Here is a 19832-nt window from a genome sequence, read left to right on the forward strand (position 1 = left end):
GAAAATGCCCCTATGTCTGGCATTATCAGAGTCTCAACAAAACATTGTGCAACAATGCAGTTCGAAACAGGACTATTCCTCCCACTAAAATCTTAGCTATGTCCAAACACCAAAAAAATCCCTTTTTTAAGATTATAGTTCTAAAAATCTGGATGATCTGTTTATACAATTAAACAAACCGTATGCAGTTGAATAAAGTCACATAACCATCCAAACTCTAGTGTCCCTCTTGAAGCTAGCATCCTGAACTCCTGAATTTAGAGTCCTTAGTGTGCCAAAAAAATGGTATTTGGTTGTGATAAGCCAACGAGTTTTAAAATCTCTCTAAAGGGGCCGCAGCACTAAAATTTTTGTGAGCCACACGTTTAGAAGAGCCCTTGGTAACCAATCTGCTTTTTTAATCTTTCAATAAGTACTACAGAAAGCACCAATAAAGCCAAAAAGTACAAATTTATCATGTCACTATGTAGTAGGAAGAGGTTATGAGTTAGCATGTCTGGAATCAATCAAATTATATAAAAGTTACATCCACTAACTCAACAGTTTATCATTAAAACACTAACAACGCAGCAGTCCAAACTAAGTACCTCACGGTATTTTTTTATTTATAAAATTGGCCAATTTCATTAGCGCATGATATAAAACTAATCTGAAACATATCTGTCTTGTTCTAGAGAAAGGTCAACCTTTATTTTAAAATATTTAATATACTTTTTAAATCCTCCTGAAATAAGCAATTGGGTGCCAAGATACAAGTCAGAACATTTTGTCTTTGTTTTGTTACAGTCAAGTTACAAACCCCTGAAAAGATTACGTACCTAACGAAAACAGGTAGAACCAGGCCTGCAGACAGCCACCAAACAAAGACACAGTACAATTAAGCCAAATCACAAAAAAGTCAGTCCATTGACATGACTAATGTACATCGACAGATTAAAACTGTGTATGATGTGCAAACACTTCATTTTAAAACCAAAATTGCCAATAACACAAATGTATAGATTTTTGTTCTTTAAAGATTTAAATTTCATTTTGAACGGTCCATTTGATGCGAGACATCTGTTATTTCCAAAACAAAATTATAAGATACTAACTTATGTCCGAATTTCCAAAACTTGACCATTGCCAGAGCTGACAAGTTATATATTCATGTTGAATCCTTTAACTCAGTTTAAGATTTGGCTTTTGTGACAATTCAAGGCAACCGCACCTGCATTTCTCCTCAGTGGATCAGCAAGGGCACCCACCCACTCTTGGCTTCAGCTCCCCAGCCACTGCCTTTCTGGGTGGAGACTCGCATCTCTCCTCATGTTGACCCGGGTATTCCCAGGCTGTACAGTTCCCTTTCTTCATTTGTATTTTCCAGCAAACACAGTCTGCCTAAACTGACCTGCTCGCTTCTCTTCAGAGACTGATGACAGAGTGATTGTCAACGGTTACCATGCAGCACTTCCTATGCAAGTCTATTTTATTCTTAATGTAAGACTCATTACAGAGAAAAAAAATTAAAAACAATAAATGGAACCTACACGCATGCTAACAAGCTTATCAGACATCACCCTAGAATATATTCTGGCAGGCTCAGTCCTTCCAACCCTGTCCTAAGGATTGAGGCCCTCTGTGAATCAGGAATCCTGCCTGTTGTCTGGATCAGAAAGAAGAGCAGACACTGAGCCAGCTTAAACTCAGGCTTTCCATCCAAAAGTTTGTCTTTGTCTGTTCGTCTCTGGAGAATCTAGTGTGAACTAGTATATACATAGCTCCCCAGGGGAGTGGCTTCAAAAGCTGATAATGAAGGAAGCTTATTAGCATCGCCCATCCCCACCCCCCTCCAACTAGAGAAGGCACATAAAAATCCACAACAAACACAAATGCATACACAACTGCGTTTTTAATATAATGTACGCCAAAGGTGTTAAACTTATTTCAATAAGGTTTAACTAACTCAGTACATCTTATCTGAATCCCATAAGATTTATTGAGGGTATTACAGGATATTGTCAGGCTGTCACAGATCACTCAGTAGCCATGGTGTGCTAGGTGCTGCATTACGTGAATCCATAGCCACTATCCCAGAGGACCTGCAATCTAAATTATACAAAGGATACATCATTTTACCCTTTTTAATGTCTTTTTATTAAACCAATCCCAATATACGTATTACACCAATCCCAATATACGTATTACACCAAGTTATATAACAACCTGTAAAAACAGAGATTGTGACATCAAAATGTATCTTGTGTGACCTAAATAAACACACATTATCCATGTAAACACTCTCCAGAAATGGGAATAAAGCCTACCAATCTGTGTGTTCCAAAGTACAGGATAGCTATTTAATATATATCACTAAATGAAAATAATCCTTAGATTTCCATCTTCTCTTCCCCAGTCTTGTGCTTTTGACTTTTTTCCAGGTGCTTTGTCAATTACAGTACTTAAGAAGGAAGGAACATCAAGAACTAAAGGTCTCCATTTCAGAAAGAGTTGCATCAAAAGCAACCATGACTAGAGCTGGTCAAAACATTTCTGATAGACTTTTCAGCAGGAAAATGTAGATTCAATGGAATCGAAACATTCCACGGGAACATGTCAATTCTGTTGAAATTTTTTATGGAAACAAGGCAAGCAGCCAGGAAAGATGCCTAGCCAGCCTGCTTACATGGTTTCCTGCCAGCCCAGGCTGCCTCAGATCCCTGAGCAGCTGTCACCCCATGCTGTCCAATCCCCTAGGGAGCTGGCTGTCTGGGAAACAGGGCATTCCCAGGAGACAGCTGCCCAAGGCAAGCTAAAAATTCCATTTTCCAAAGAAAAATTGCATTTTCCAGGCAGCTCTACTCACGACAAATGGTTGAGTTAGCCTAATAGAAAAGTTATTGAAGAAAAGGATCAAATAACTTTTCACTAGGTAGTTTTATTTGGAAAACAGAAAACAGAAAATATTATTAGACTCACCAAACCAGCAGTAAGAGAAGGAGCAGACTGTCCCAGGGACTGGTTTCTCATGCGGACCAGGTTTGAGGTTTCTCCAGCTGGCTGCCATGCTGATGGTCCCACTCCACTGTGCACACTGCTGGATAAGGGAAGCAGTTGCTTTCCTTTAAAACAAAATATGATCTTAACTTTTTACCACTTTAAAGAATTATAGGTTACATAATACAATGCTTAACCAAATGCAGGGTATAGGCAATGGTTTTCTAATCCATAATCATTCCCGTGGCTCTCCTATGAACCCTCTCCAATTTATCAACTTACTTCTTGAATTATCGACATCAGATCTGGCTACAGTATTCCAGCAGCGTTCCACCAATGCCAAAACAAGGTTAAAAGCATCTATATTCCTATTCAAGATTCCCTGCTATGAATCCCAGGATCAGATTAGGTTTTTTGGTCCACGATCACACAGAGCTTATATTCATCCTCTTAGCCACCACAACCCCAACATCTTTTTCAGAGTCAGTCCTCCTCCATTCCATGACTATTGCCTACATCCTTCATTCCTAGATGTATCCATTTATATTAGGCCATATTAAAACACACATGTTTACCTGTGCCTACTTTTACCAAGTGATCCAGATTGCTCTGAATCAATGACCGGTCTTCTTCACTATTTACTATTCTCCCAATTGCTGTGTCATCTGCAAATTTATTAGTGATGATTTTATGTTTTCTTCCAGGTCATTGATAAAAATGTTAAATAGCACAGAGCCAAGAAAGAATCCTTCTGGGATCCCACCAGTAATACCCGCTCAGTGATGATTTTGCGTTTAGAGTACATTTTGAGACCTATTGGTTAGCCAATTTTTAATGCATTTAATGTGTGCCATGTTAATTTTATATGTTCTACTTTTTTAATCAAAATGTCGTGAGGAAACCAAGTCAAATGTACCTTACAGAACTCTAAGTATATTACTTCAATACTATTACTTATATCGACCAAACTTGTAGCCTCATCAAAAATATATCAAGTTAGCTTGACAGGATCTATTCCATAAGCACGTGTTGATTTTCCTTAATCACCCTCCTTTAATTTTTTATTAATTTAGTCCCAATTCAGGTACTCCATTATCTTGCCAGGATCAATGTCAGGCTGACAACACCTATAACTACTCAGGTTCATCCTGTTCACCCCTTTTCAAAAGCTGACACAGCGTTAGCTTCGTCCTGTCTTCTGGAACTTCCCCTGTGTTCCAAGACATACTGAAAATCACAATTAGTGATCCAGCAAGTGCCTCAGTCAACTCTTTTAAACACTCCTGAATGCAAGTTATCTGGACCTGCTGATTTTCAATGTCTAACTTTAATAGTTCCTGTTTAACACATTTGAGAGATACTAGTGGAATGGAAATATGTTCTTACCACCATATGATGAGACTGCATCATCTGCTTTTTCCCACAAAGACAGCAGAAATCTTCATTGAACCACTTGTGACTTTTCTGCATTATTATTGATAATTCTACCATTTCCATCCAGTAATGAACCAATACTATTGTCAAAATTCAGATGGTTACTCACCTTGTGCAGTAACTTGAGGTTCTTCAAGATGGTTGTCCTTGTGAGTGCTCCACTTTAGGGTATTCACACCCTGCACTTCTAGTTGGAGACTTATGATAGCAGTGCCCCAGTTGGCTGCACCACGCGCAGCAGCAATCCTGCGCCACTCCAAGCAGTTACCTCGCGCGTGCAGCCAACCATTACCCAGTTCCGTTTTTCCCCAGAGGATCGAGCTGAAACTCCGAAGTAGAGGGGAGGAGGGTGGGTAATGTTGCACCCACAGGGACATCCATGTCCAAGAACCTCAGTTACTGCACAAGGTGAGTAACCTTTTCTCTTTTCTTCAAGGAGTGTCCCTGTGGGTGCTCCACTTCAGGTGACTGAAGAGCAGTGCTCCTCGGTGGAGAGGAAGGGCTTCGGATTTAATGTATGTATGGTGGAGAGCACGATAGTCCAGAGTGAGCATCTGCAGCTGACTGCTGTTCCAGGGCATAATGTTTGGTGAAAATATGGGGCGATGCCCATGTAGTTGCTTTACAAATCTCATTGATGGGTACATGTTTGAGAAAGGCTATAGATGCGGACATAGCTCTAGTGGAGTGTGTGCAAAGTCCAGAAGGAGCTTGCAGACTGTACTTTTGGTAACGTAATAGGATACAATAGAGATTCATTTAGAAAATCTCTGTTGGAAATGGTTTGACCTCTGTTGTGGTTACGAATAGCCTAGACAGTTTTCCTGAACATTTTTGTTCTCTCTGTATAGAATGCCAGTGCTCTGTGAACATATAGCATATGAAGGGACACCTCTGTGTTATTGGCGTGCGGCTTGGGAAAGAATACAGGTAAGTAAATGGGTTCGTTGAGATGGAAGGAGGCGCGACCTTGGATATGAATTTAGGTATGGGCATAGGATGACTTTGTCCTTGAGAAATGTGGTATAAGGTGGGTGTGCCATTGGGGAACCCAACTCTCCCACCCTGTGCGATGATATGATAGCTACTAAAAAGATGACCTTCATGGATAAGTGTAGGAACAAGTAGGTTGCTAGCGATTCAAAGGGTTTGCCCATTAGGGCACAGAGAACAAGGTTGAGGTCCCACATAGGGGTCAGGTCCTTAATGCTGGATTAGTGTCTCTATACCCTTCAGAAAAGCGTTTAGTCAGTGGATGGATGAAACAATGAGTCCGTCCCATCTTGTTGTGAAAAGTGGTGATGTCTGATAATGCACTCAGTGATCTAGTCGAGAAGCCAGACTTTTTTAGCGTCAATATGTAATCAAGGATAGTAGGTAACAGGGCCGATTGTGGAATGATCTGCTTGTCTCGGCATCAGATAAAGAATCTTTTATGTTTGTGTGCATATGTTTTGTGTGTGGACAGACATCCACTGTTTAGTAGAATGTCTTGAACTTCCTTAGAACCAGCATGTTTCGAGTTCTGCCAGCCATAGATTAAACAGGCCTTGAGACGAAGAGTTGAAATGTTGGGGTTAAGGAGGCATCCTGGGTTCATGGTGATCTGATAGCCATCTGGTCCAGTTTTGGGAACCATGTCTGTCTGGGCCATGTTGGTGCAATCAAAAATCCCAGAGTCATCGTCTTGTCTGATCTTGTGTAGGACACGGCTCAACAGGGGATTGGAAGGAAGGCGTACAGGAGCATGGCCTCTCATTTCATAAGGAAGGCCTCTCCCAGAGAGTTGGTCCCAATCCTGCTCAGAAGCAACTCTGAAGGCGTTGGCATTGTGGGTCATGGCTACAAGGTCTATTGAGGGGAATCCCCATTGTTGGAATATAGTTGGCAGAATTCCTTGATCCAGTTCCCACTCATGTATCTGTGAGAAGTTCCTGCTGTGGTCATCTGCTGTGGCATTCTGGCTTCCAGATAGGTAGGATGCCATGATGTGTATGTTGTATAATTTCCAGAACCCACTTGTCTGAAGTGATGGTTCTCCATACTTGGTAAAAGGGTGTAAGGCGGGCCCCAAATGGGCTGGAAATTAGAGGTGATTCCAGAATTGGAGAATGTGGGGTTCTTGTGTCCTCTACCAACACTTCAAAACATTTGCCTAGAAGTGGGTGGCTGAGACACAGATGACTGCTCCTGCGTTGGTCATAATGTCGTTGAGGCTGGGTGTATGGGGCACAGTGGAATTGTTGGTTACAGAAACTGCCCTGTTTCTTTTTGTTCACAGGAATATAGATTTAAGTGTCTTTAGTGTCACACAGGAGTCCTTCAGGGTGTGTAAGGAGATGTCTGTGCTCTCTGCAAACAATTTTGCCCCCTCAAAAGGTAAGTCCGCTACAGTGCCTGAACTTCCCTGGGGAAGCCGGAGAGATGAGCCATGAAGCCCTTGCATGACAATGGACAGGGCGATGGAGTGGGCCTCTGTGTCAGCAGAATCCAGATAAGCCTGCAGGGCCATTCTGGCGACGAGGAAACCTTCAGCTATCAGCCTTATAGTGTTCTTTTTTGTCAGCTGGGATGTGCTCAATAAAGAGGACAACTGAGAAAAAAAGTTGTGTGTGTACTTGGCCAGTAACGCAGAATAGTTTGCTATGCGAAACTGAAGAGTCACCAATGAATAGGCTTTTCTGCCGAAGAGGCCTAGGCTTTTCCAGCCTTTATCATAGAGGGTGGTTTTGGTCTGATGTTGCTTTCCCCCTTTGATTAACTGCCTCTACCACCAATGAGTTGGGGGTAGGGGGGGTAAATAAAAACTCAGCTCCTTTAGCCAGCACATAGTACCTCTTGTCAGATCTCTTACAAGAAGGTGGCAGCATTAATGGGTATTGCTATCTTGGCTGATGGAGAAGCTTGCAATATATCTGTCAGCTTATGTTGAGTCTCTTGTAGCATAGCCTGAGATGTCTAATGAATCAGCTACTCTTTTAAAGAAATCCTGGAAAGATTTGAAATCATCTCCCTGTGTGGGGGAAGTGGCATTATTGTTTCGTCCGGAGGCGAAAGCAAGATGTAGGTAGGTGGGAGGGTGTCACGCTCTGGTCTCTCCAGATTCTTCTGCTTCCTTCTCCAACAGTTCTGAGGAAGCTGGAGCAGATAACGGAGACAATCGCTGTGCCCCTGGACCTGGGTGGTTTGGAGACCTGGACGTTCCGGGCTCTTTATAATGCCCAGGGGTCCCAGTATGCACACCACAGTGGGAGGGCCATGGGAGAGGGCACCCATTTGTGGGGTTACCAAACTGCGCCCTGTGGCTGTGAGGGTCCAGGTTGGGGAGAGGAGTGGTGAGGAGTGCCCATCCCTGTCTCCACTTCCTCCTCTTCATCACTGGAAGCGGAGGGGCCAAGCCAGTGGGTGTCGTGATAAAGCTTGGCCCTGACTTGGCTTGGGTACTGTTGGTGCCAAAAGTGGAGTTCCCAGGGTGGAAGTAATGAGGAGGTCCACCTGGCTGAAAAATTGTTGCGGTACCAGCAGCACAGGCAAGCTCAGGCTGTAACCAGAAGGAGCATAGTGGGTACTGCAGACTTGCCATATTGTATTGGTGCACAGGTGGCACCATAGCGCTGCTCTGTGCCTGAGGTTTCTTAGGTTCCCTCAGTGCCCAAGCTAGGAGGCATAGTTTTGCTGCTATGAGAGTGAGACCACACCAGGTCTTTCACTTCTTCGGACGTCCTGGTACTGGACGGTACTGGTGCCTTGCGGTCCAGCGCTCTTGGTGCCGTCAGTACCAGGGCAGTTTTTATGGTCGGAGATTGCTTTTTAGGAGGCGAATCACAGTGTGGCGAAGACTCAGACCGCTTTTTGGGGTCTTTTTTAGGACCAGGGTTCTTAGCAGCCGTTTTTTGACGAGGACCCCATATCTGAGGCAGCTGCAGGTGAGGACTGGCAAGGAGGTGTCAGACTCCGGATCAGAGGGGTCTCTCCATCATTAAAAGTTTTAGTTGGAGGGCCTTAGCCTTCCTTGCCCTCCCTGTGAGTTTCTTACAGTGGGGACACTTTGGGGTAATGTGTCTCCCCCAGGCAATGGACAGGACAGACTGCGTGTGGCTGTCTGTCACTGGTACTGAAAGTCTGCACATTAGACAGCATTTGAAACTTGGAGAGCCAGGCATATTTGAGAGGCTAAGCTGAATAAAGAATGGGAATAGTCCCAGTCTAATGCCTCTTCCATGACTACCCACCTGAGGCAGGGAGGGGAAAAAAAAATTTAATCGTGAACAGAACAAAAATGAAAGGAGAAATCAACAACAAGGGAAATAACTGAAAAAGGGGCACAGATTAGAGGAATACAAGAGCTGTGAAGGGCACTGCTCTCATTCTGACCAAAACCAGAGGCGGTATAGTAGGAAATTGCTAACAGTTGGCTGCACACATGAGGTAACTGCTTGGAGCAGCGTGAGACAGCTGCCGTGTGTGCGCGGCTAACCAGGGCATTGCTACCACAAGTTTCTGACCAGAAGCGCAGGGTGCCAAGACACCTAAAGTGAAGCACTCCTCAAAGAAGAACTTTTTGTTCCTAATATATTTAAATTCCTTATTGTTCTAAACTCTTCTGGTCATAAGTTTCTCCTTGTGTCCCTTGGCTTCCTTATCAATTTTCTATAATTCCTAACTTCTGATTTATATTCATTAATATCAAGTACCCCTTTCTTCCATTTGTTATATAAATGTCTATTTTCACAGCGGCCTTCCCTTCTCTTCCAAACTAGATTGGTTTTTAACTAGTACAGCCTCCTTCCTTGATTGTTGGCTTGTGGCTTTTTGGGCATCTAGGAAGGTGGTCTTAATTGGGAATCATTTATCATGCACATTTTTCTGATTAAATTCTTCCTCTCAGATGATTTGGCTCATAATTGTTTTCAACTTCCTGAATTTGGCCTTAAAGTACCAAGTGAATATGGTAATGGTCTGGACTTTATACTATTTGCATATTATAAACGTGACTGGTCATGATCACCTCTACCCAGGCTACTATTTTTTAATTCTGTGATCAGTTCCTCTTTATGTGTTAGAACAAGTTCTAATATAGAATTACATTATGTTGGCTGCAGCTCTTTTTGAGGTCATCTATGATGTTTAGAAATTCTGCAACATGAGACCTCCAGCAGGTCACTCAAACTAAAATCCCCCATGATCACACAGGATTTTTTTCCCTACTGTAATGGGGCAAGGCCAGATGGCTACAGTAAAGTACTGAGGAACAGGTATGTTAACCCCAGGCTAAACAAATCCCTAGTACCATGGTAACCAAATGGCAATTGCTCCAGGTTAATCAAGGCACCTGGGGCCAATTAAGATTTTTCTAGAAGGCAGTGGAAACAACTACATTGATTAGAACACCTGCAGCTAATCAAGGCAGGCTAATCGGGGCACTTGGGTTTAAAAAGGAGCTCACTCCAGTCAAGTGAGGGAGGAGCCAGAGGAGAGGAAGCGCGTGTGAGGAGCTGGGAGCAAGAGGCGCAAGGAGCTGAGACTCAGAGGGTGTGCTACTGGAGGACTGAGGAATTGTTAGACAATCAAGCATTATCAGACACCAGGAGGAAGGTCCTGTGGTGAGGATAAAGAAGGTGTTTGGAGGAGGCCATGGGGAAGTAGCCCAGGGAGTTGTAGCTGTCATGTAGCTGTTACAGGAGGCACTATAGACAGCTGCAATCTACAGGGCCCTGGAATGGAATCCGGAGTAGAGGGGGGGCCTGGGTTCCCCCCAAACCTTGCAACTCCTGATCAAACACAGGAGGAGTTGACCCAGACTGTGGGTTCCACCAGAGGGGAAGATCACTGAGGTGAGCAAATCCGCCAATAAGCACAGGACCCACCAAGGTAAAGGAGGAACTTTGTCACACTACACATTAAATAGGTGAGTAAGGAGGCAGTAATCCTGTTCCCTAGTGTGATTTGGTGGTCTATAGCAGACACCAGCTGGTACTCTATCTTGTCCTTTATCGGATAGAACACTGATTCATAAGCATTCAAGATAATTTTCTTCCAAGTTACCAGTGACTCAGAAACACCACATGCCCTCCCCTTTTGCCCACTCAATTCTTCCAAAATAGGTTATAAACATTACTTTTAACATTCCAGTCATGTGAATCATCCCTCCATGTTTCTGTAATACTAACTAGATAAAATATATGCTCATAAAGAAGCAATTCCAATTTCTCTTGTTTGTTACCCAGGCTCCTAGCACTGCTGTATAGGCAATTTAAAAATTGCTTTTCACATCCTTTGGTTCCTTGATTAATTTTGTTCTCAGCCTCTCAGTTTTGTGCTGAGTGCTCATATCTTCCCTCTTTTTACCTTCCCTTTTGCTAGTAGTTTAACCCCTCCTGACTACGCTAAGCCAGCCTGTCTGTGAGGAGATTGGTCCCTCTTCTGCCGAGGTAGAGGCCATTCAAACTCCCCCAGAGAAGGTGGACTAATGTTCCACAAAACCAAAAACCTCCACCCTGCACCACTCACCTAGCCAGTAATTCACTTTCAGAATTTTCTGTCTTCCTTTGTGACAGAAAGCACCTCAGAGAAGAGTGCTAAAGAAGAAAGTCAAAGTTCCCTGAAATCATCCGCTATCTGCAAGATATCTTGTGACATATATCTCATTAATGCTAATATGAACCATCACCAATGGGGATACTTGCCTGCAGGTTTCATAAGCCTATCCAATCTTAGAGTCTTGTGTCTTGGCTCCAGAAAGGCACTATACTGTCCTGTTGCCCACTTGTCCCCTGCAGAATATTCTTTCGATTTTTCTGAGCACTGAATCCCCAACAAGGATCGTCTGTCTTCCTTGGATGGCTAGAGAACTCTTTGTTGGCAAGTTTGATTTTCTTACAGGTTGGACCAAGCTACCATCCACAAATCCTGTACCTCTCCCCATTCCTTTGTACCTGCTGGATCTTGAGAGGTATCTTCCATAGTTTCACTACATTCCATACTAGGTCCTCAACAGGGAAACTCTCAGCTACCCAAATTCTACACTATCCAGACTAAAGTACACTCCAGCTTTCACAACTCTGTATTTGATTAATCGTTATGAGAACACACCAGTCTATTCTATAACTGAGACTGAGAAAAACCTTTTATAAGCTTGACTATATGCATTTGATTTTGACTTTCCCACACTACGTAGCCAAACTGCAGATGATCTGTATGAAATCTCACAGATGGAGTTTTAGGTCAGGATAAATTCCTCACCCACCCAATAAGGAAAAGAACTGTAACAAAAGCAAAAGAGGGTCTGAAGTTTAAGTTTATTTAACAGGAAAATGATTGATAATGCTACAATTAAATACAATACACAACAGACAACGCAACTTCTTTACTCCTTTTTATTGCAAAGGGTGGGTCTTTGAACTCATTATAAATTCAGTTCTCTTTCACTTGGTCTAAATGGCTTAGTCTTTGACCTAGTGGGTGTTAGATAAATTTAAATCCTGTACAGTAGACACCTCAAGACAGATACATTCTTGAGTCGTTTACTATTTATATTTAATTAGTCACACTATTGTTCAGAAGACTGAATTATATCCCCAAAATTTCTACTTACGTTTTGCTACTACTGTCAGATACATACATTTACAAAAAGATATGTACGTTACCTAAGACTACATTCCTTAGAAATTAAGTAACAATGATACATAAGTCTTCCCTTTAAACCAGTCATATTTCTGATATATGGAATAGCATTAATTAATTAAGCTATAAAGTAACAGAGTCCTGTGGCACCTTGTAGACTAACAGATGTAGTGGAGCATGAGCTTTTGTGGGTTAATACCCACTCAGGCAGAATTTATCTTTCAGAACTTTGTTCCATCCATATTTGATTGCTTTCCCTTTTTTGGCTTAGACAGTTGGAGTGCAATGTCCCTGTTAGTCATATTCCAAGAATCCCAAAACTGCAATGAGCAAATTCTCAAACATCTAGCATACTCTTATTTACAGTTAAAAATGAGGAAGAGCCTGTAGTTTTACTACATTACATAAATAGCGGACAACAAAAGCAAAGATTTGGAGACCTAGGTTCAAATCCCCATTTTGCCACAGATTTCTTGTGTGATCTTGGGTACAGGATAGATCTATTATTTTAAAAAAATATTCAAATTAAATGGTTTTAAAGTTGACAATCTATAAAGGCACAAACTTTACAATCATTGAAAAATAAATATAAAAATAATATTCAAGCAGTACAAGTTTACTGCCAAATTTTAAAAAATATCCAACTGTTCAAGTGGTAGAAATCACTGGGCTAATCATCAGGAACCAAAGTTTGCTGAAGTGCTAAACCAGCTTTTGATAGCAGTAGCCTCTTCTGCAGATGCAGAGAATATTTTCTTCAACTAATTAATTCAAAGTTAAGAAACAAACTGGGAATTGAAAAAGCAGGAAAACTAGTGTTTGTTTATAGATTGGAAGAAGAAAACAAGACAGGAGAGGATGAGATATATTAGTTCTAAACTCCTGAAGGATATGGCAACCAGAAACAATCAGTTCAATACACTAATTACAGATAATACTTAGTTTTCAATGCAAAATATTTTTGGTAAATGTTTTTTCTTGTTTCCAGCGCATTTAAGGTAGTTTTATTTAGTAAAAAAATAAAATGGTTTGTGTGCATTTTTAATTGATTTTAAATTTCCATCCAAATAGAGTTTGACACAAATCAAGTTAAAAATAAATCTATTAAATAAAAAAATCCATCATTAACCATTTTCTAGCACAATAAAAATGTAAAAATTAAGAAGCTGAATAAATGTAAATTAAACTACATAACTGATTTAATAAATGTGTATAAATAGAGTGTATGCTTCTGGTTAGCAAAAAGAGGCACTAAATTTAATGTAAAGGCTAATATTTAGTTGCAAGTCAATATACTTTAAATGGTTACCAACCAATAAGAATGAATCTTTCTTTAGAAAGGCAAAAATCAAGATTTCCTGCTTGCTGATTTAACTCATGATTAAAATTGCTGATTTAAATCAGTGCACCCTGTTTGGATGAGTCACGTAGCCTCTCTGTGCCTCAGTTCCCCATCTGTAAAATGGGGGCAACAGTTCTTCCCCATCTCTCAGTGGTGTTGTGAGAATAGCTAAATTAAAAAGATTATGAGGTGCTCAGATACTGCAGTAATGTGTCAAGTATCAAATGGGGAGCCGTGTTAGTCTGTATCCACAGAAACAACAAGGAGTGTGGTAGCACCTTAAAGACTAACAGATTTATTTGGGCATATCTGAGAGGTGCCACCAATTCCCCACCCCACTCCCAATAACAAAGGAGCCAAGTCCAAAGAGCCTACGAAAGCCCAAGCAGGGCAACAGTGCCCTACCAAAGGGGAGCCAATCCCAAACAGTCCAATGGGGAAACCGAGCTGAAGGAGCCTAATGAGCATGCCCAATCATATTTTGAACATCTATTCCATGGACCATGAGCAGCATCTCATTTTGGAAACTCAGATGGGCAGAGCTATTTTGTGGATGGAGCTTGGATAAGTCCTACAGGCATCTTTTTTCCCCCCAACTCAACCTCTCCAAGTGATCATCATGTCTTCCATTTAAATAGCAAATAAGTCCTAAAGTAGCTATATATTTTCTGTTGATGATGCAAATTACAACAGACACCAAAAATAACTGAAATGCAACAGCAGATTGAAGAGTACACTAATCAATTTAGGATCAGAAATATATGAATACAGTAACTCCTTGCTTAACGTTGTCATTATGTTCTTGAAAAATGTGACTTTAAGAAAAACGATGTTAAGCAAATCCAATTTCCCCATAAGAATTAATGTAAATGGGGAGGTTAGGTTCCAGAGAATTTTTTTCACCAGACAAAAAACTATATATTACATAGATATACACACAGTATATGTTTTAAACAAACAATTTAATACTGTATGCAGCAATGATGATTGTGAAGCTTGGTTGAGGTGGTGAAGTTAGAGGGTGGAAGAGGGAGGGATATTTCCCAGGAATGCCTTGCTGCTACATGATGAGCAAGAACTCGGCTGAGCCCTGAAGGGTTAACACATTGTTGTCAATGTAGCATCTCACACAAGGGAGAAGGAAGAAGCACAGCAGACAGACAGACACACACTGTGGGGGGGGGGGAGAGATGCACACTGCCCCTTTAAGTAAGCTGACCCACCCTTAAGTGCATTCTCTTTTAAGTGGATCAGGACCTTGAGACAGCAGCTGCTGCCCCAAGCTCTCTCTGTCTCTCTCCATCCATGTCCCCTCCCTGCTCTATATGGAGAAGGGGTAAGCGGGATGCAGGGGGAGGGGGCACCCTAACATTAGCTCCCCTCCCACCCACCCCCCCGCACAGCAAGCAAGAGTCTCTGGGAGCAGCTCCAAGGCAGAGGGCAGGAGCAGCACATGGCAGTAGGGGGAGGGACAACTGAACTGCAGGCAGTTGATAGAATTCTGGGCTGCTGCAGTACAGGGAACTTAGGGGAGCGGGGAGCCGATGGGGGGGCTGCCGATGCACCCACCAGCTAGCTGCAACGGGATGCTCTTCCTGCAAGCAGTGGACAAAGCAGGCAGCTGCCAAATGACAGAAGGGAGCATTGCACAACTTTAAACGAGTGTGTTCCCTAATCGATCAGCAAAGCAACAACGAAACAACGTTAACCGAGATGACTAAGTGAGGAGTTACTGTACTGTATCCAAATAGAATTGCAAAGAGAATAGAGTTAGCCAAAAAATGAAAACCCCTTTCTTCAAAAAAAATTCAACTTTTTGAAAAAATCTTTGACCAAAACCAGGACAAAAATGCAAAAAAGTTTTCAGAAACAAGGGATTTCAAGAAAAATTCCACTTCAGGAGAACCAAAACCAATTTTTCTGCTTCTCAGCTGCACTACTGGAAAGCTCGTCAGTTTCACAACTAAAATTGACAAGAACCTTTCAGTCCAGCTAAGGAGGACATAGAGCCTGGGCTCTTAGCCTCTTCACTTCTTCCCAAGCTCTGGAAGCCAGAGAGGCAGAAGGATGGGGGACTCAGCCTCTCCAGCCCCAAAATTGGGGGAAGAGGCCAGAAGGCTGAACACACGGGGTCTCTGCCTCTGTGGCTCCCAGAGCTTGGGGAGAGGGGAGACTGGGAACCAAGGAGTCAGCCTTATCAGCCCTTCTAGAAAGGTTTTATCAATCTGCAGGGACAAAGTGAAATTGGCAAGAGCCTTCCATACCCTCTGTTGGAGAGGCACAAATCTAGGGTACTCCACCTCTGCTTCACCCCAAAAGCCTTGGGAGTCAGAGAGTCTGGGTGCTCATCTTCCCACCTCTATGCTTCTCTCCCGTAACTAATCCAGAGGAAGGGAAGCTGTGCACCTGAGCTCTCTGCCTCCCAGAGCTGTGGTGGAAGTTGAGTGTGTTTACACTGCAATGTAAGCCTAGGGTTAGGAGGACTCAAGTCAGCTGACCCATGTTGGAGAACCCAAGGCTTGAGGGTCCTCACAGATTCTTAACCCTATGTGAAGAATTTTATAACCCAGGCTCGAACCTGGGGCTCTGGCATCCACCCTGCAGCATGGAAACTTGACAAAACCAACCATATCCCAATCTCTCTAGTGCCCTCCTGAAAAAAATCTCAGCTCTAGCCCTCTGACTTGGGTACTGTACTACCCCACCATGCACATTATAGGAAGTCTGAACAGCCTGCCAAGCAACATGGAGGAGATCCCTCTTCAAAAGTTCTCATACACGCTTTCACCCATGTCAGGAGACAGGTGGAGCCTCTGTAAGATGCTGGCGGACATTTTGATGGCATTTTCTGAGACACCAAAGGGTCCTACAGAGCTTCAGATGGAGCATCAGCTGGCAGAGGAGAAAGAGTATCCTAGCATACCAGGCTCACACTGGCTGATGTTGTTCATTACACTTGGAATAGCTGCTGATGCCCCCGTATGTAGGCCAGCACTTCTAGAGCAGGGCCACAAGCACAGAGTGGTGGATCACATCATCTTGCAGACCTAGGATGGCCAGCAGAGGGTCCAAAACTTTCACATGAAGAAAGTTACAGTTTTGGAACTTTGTGAGCACCTTGCCCCAACCCTGAAGCATAAAGACATGCATGAGGGTACCCTTGCTGGTCCAGAAGCAGGTTATTATAGCCATCTGGAAGCCACTACCCCAGACTGCTACAGGTCTGTTGCCAGTTTGGTGCTGAAAAGTTGACTGCAAGTAAAGCAGCAGCAGAGGTTTCTGAGGCAATCAGACATTTTGTTTACCCCAAGGTGGCAGGTATAAAAGATATTCCAGAGGTAACTGCTGGCTTTGAGACAAGAGGGTTTCCAAACTGCGCTGGGGCCACTGACCATAGTCACATGCCCATTGTTTCCCTCCTCAAGGAGCACAAGTACATAAACTGCAAAGGGCACTACTCCATAATTATGCAGGCCCTCCTGGAGTAGAGACCAATTTATTAAGGTCAACGTGGGCTGCATTGGGAAAGTTCATGATGACAGGACTTTTCGCCTATCAGGAATCTACATTCATGGGCAGGCTGGGACACTATTCCCACCAAATGACAGTCCCCACCATTATTCTGGGGGACCCTGCATATCCCTTTTACCTTGGCTTATGAAACCATACCCTGATTTTAGAGGCCCTGGCAAAAGATGGTTTAATTACACTGAGCAGGTGTAGAATGTGCTTTGGGCACATTGATATCCCATAGGCAATGGCTACAGACAACGTTTGAATGCCAGTGTCATCAACGCTGTCTGTATTACTGTGGCTTGCTGTGCTCTTCACAATCCTTGTGAAGCCAGAGGTGAGCCATTTCCCTCTGAATGGACCTATGACAGTGAGAGGGCACTGAATCAATGCACTTTCTGACTGAGTCTAACGACCACAGCTGGAGCCGGCTGCAGCTGGGCAACAGAAGTCAGGAGCTTTGTGTTCTCATATTATAGACCTGTGTGGCCCAGTGGAAGAGAGAAAATAGTACTTCTATCAATGTGCTTGGAGTGGAGTGGGGAGATGCACTAATTGATTTGGGAAGGGTGCTGGGGAAGAGGTGGGGGCTCGACTGTCATGCAACGTAGTTATGAATAACAAAACACCCTATGAAATGGGAGGGCAAGGGTGATATACAGTATGGATCCATATAAGAAAGTGATTAAAGTGTGGATTGCTGTATCTAAGGGTACGTCTACAGTACAAAATTAATTCGAACTTATTCTACTCGAATTTTCGGAAGTGATTTTATACATTCGGTGTTGTGTCCCCCCACTAAAGCTATCCCACACTTCTATGAAACTACGGCAGACACTATACTGCCAGCAGACGGTGCACCGTTTGTCTCCTGGTACTATGAATCCACCTCACACGTCCTCTGATCTTTCTATCTACTCTTTTGTCTAACCATTTCCCGACTTTTTTTTGGCTACCGTGAACCAAGTAGCACGGTTTCCGCTGCAAACTCTGCTCTCCTGCTCTTGCAGTTCTAGCGAGCTTCTCGACTCAGTGAAAGCTACAGAAGACAACCATTTACCACCTTTTATCAGCCGTCTTGAACCAAACAGGCCTCCTACATTTCGCGCCCTTTTTCTAGGATTACCCATGTAGGTGCCATAGCGCAGCAGTCCTGGAGCCCGCTCAGATCTCCGCTGCCATTTTGACCATTGTAAATACCTCGCAAATTATCCAGCAGTATGGCCAGTACCTGCAAAACCGGGCGAGGAAGCAACAACAGTGCGATTACTATATTGATGAGGACATGGACACAGACGGTTCCTAGAAGCACCGCATGTGGCAATTGGGAGATCATGGTGGTGTTGGGCCAGGTTCATGCCATGGAACGCCGATTCTGGGCCCGGGAAACAAGCACAGACTGGTAAGACCGCATAGTGTTGCAGGTCTGGGATGATTCCCAGTGGCTGTAAAACTTTCGTATCCGTAGGGCCACTTTCATGGAACTCTGTGACTTGCTATCCCCTGCCCTGAAGTGCAAAGACACCAACATGAGAGCAGCCCTCACCGCTGAGAAGCAAGTGGCCATAGCACTGTGGAAGTCTGCAACGCCTGACAGCTACCAGTCAGTAAGGAATCAGTTTGGAGTGGGCAAATCTATGTTGGGGCTGCTGTGCTGCAAGTAGCCAATGCAATCATTGACCAGCTGCTATCAAAGGTAGTGACTTTGGGAAATGTGCAGACCATTGTGAATGCCTTTAATGCGCTACAGTTCCCTAACTACAGTGGGGTTACAGACGGAACGCATATCCCTATCTTGGCCCCAGCATACCAGGGCAGCCAGTACATACCCGCAAGAGGTACTTTTCCATGGTGCTGCAAGCAGTGGTGATTCACAAGCTAAGTTTCACCGACATCAACGTGAAATGGCCAGGAAAGGTGCATGACGCTCGCATCTTCAGGAACTTTGGTCTGTTTGAATACCTGCAGGAAGGGACTTACTTCCCAGACCAGAAAATTACTGTTGGGGATGTTGAAATCCCTATAGTTATCCTCGGGGACCCAGCCTACCCCTTAATGCCATGGCTCATGAAGCCGTACACAGACACCCTGGACAGTAGTAAGGAGCAGTTTAACTATAGGCTGAGCAAGTGCTGAATGGTGGTAGAATGTGCTTTTGGACGTTTGAAAGTTTACTGACTCTGTTAGATCTCAGCACAACCAATATTCCAATTGTAAATGCTGCTTGTTGTGTGCTCCACAATATCTGAGAGAGTAAGGGGGAGAGGTTTATGGCGGGGTGGGAAATTGAGGCAACTCGCCTGGCAGCCAGTTTCACACAGCCAGGCAACAGGGCAATTAGAAGAGCTCAGCAGGGCGCACTGCACATCAGAGAAGGCTTTGAAAGCCAGTTTCATGACTGGCCAGGGTATGGTGTGACAGTTGTGTTTGTTTCTCTTAGAGTTACCCACTTCCTAGATATATGAAAAGAAATAAAAGTCAAAATTGTTTAAAAACTGTTCTTTTATTATTTGTTTCACAACACATTGAGAGAAATCATAAGATAGACCGGGGGAGGGGAGGTTATTGGGTTAAGGGGGTGGAAGAGAAGGGAAGGACAAGGCCAGAAACCAAACCAAAAGTTTGCATATGCCAGCTTTCTGCTGCTTGGGCGATCCTCTGGGGTTGAGTGTGTGGGTCCCCGTAGCCTCCCCCCTCATGTTCTTAGGCATCTGGGTGAGAAAGCTATGGAACTTGGGGAGGAAGAAGGGCTGTTATACAGGGGCTTCAGTGGCAGTCTGCGGTCTTCCTGCCTTTCCCGCATTAGATCCACCATACAGCAGAGCATGTCAGTTTGCTCCCCCATGAGCTTGATCATTGTGTTCTGCCTGCTCTCATCATGTGCATCCCTCCTCTCTTTGTGTTTCTTTAATGCTTTACGGGACTCCGCAGTTATTTGCCTCCA

The 19832-nt window shown here is 43.5% G+C and overlaps 1 protein-coding gene across 5 annotated transcripts in view; it reads right to left on the reverse strand.

Moving 5' to 3' along the window:
- The window catches only part of MAST2 (microtubule associated serine/threonine kinase 2), a 363010-nt gene that overhangs the window by 294850 nt on the left and 48328 nt on the right, over window positions 1-19832 (reverse strand). For all 5 annotated transcript variants that reach the window (XM_030572265.1, XM_030572260.1, XM_030572259.1 and 2 more), the window contains exon 3: window positions 2959-3101. In XM_030572265.1, the coding sequence (XP_030428125.1) occupies window positions 2959-3101 (143 nt within the window). The remainder of the gene's footprint in view (window positions 1-2958; window positions 3102-19832) is intronic.

This window comes from Gopherus evgoodei, chromosome 8 (genome assembly GCF_007399415.2).
Source record: "Gopherus evgoodei ecotype Sinaloan lineage chromosome 8, rGopEvg1_v1.p, whole genome shotgun sequence".
Taxonomy (NCBI): Eukaryota; Metazoa; Chordata; order Testudines; family Testudinidae; genus Gopherus; species Gopherus evgoodei.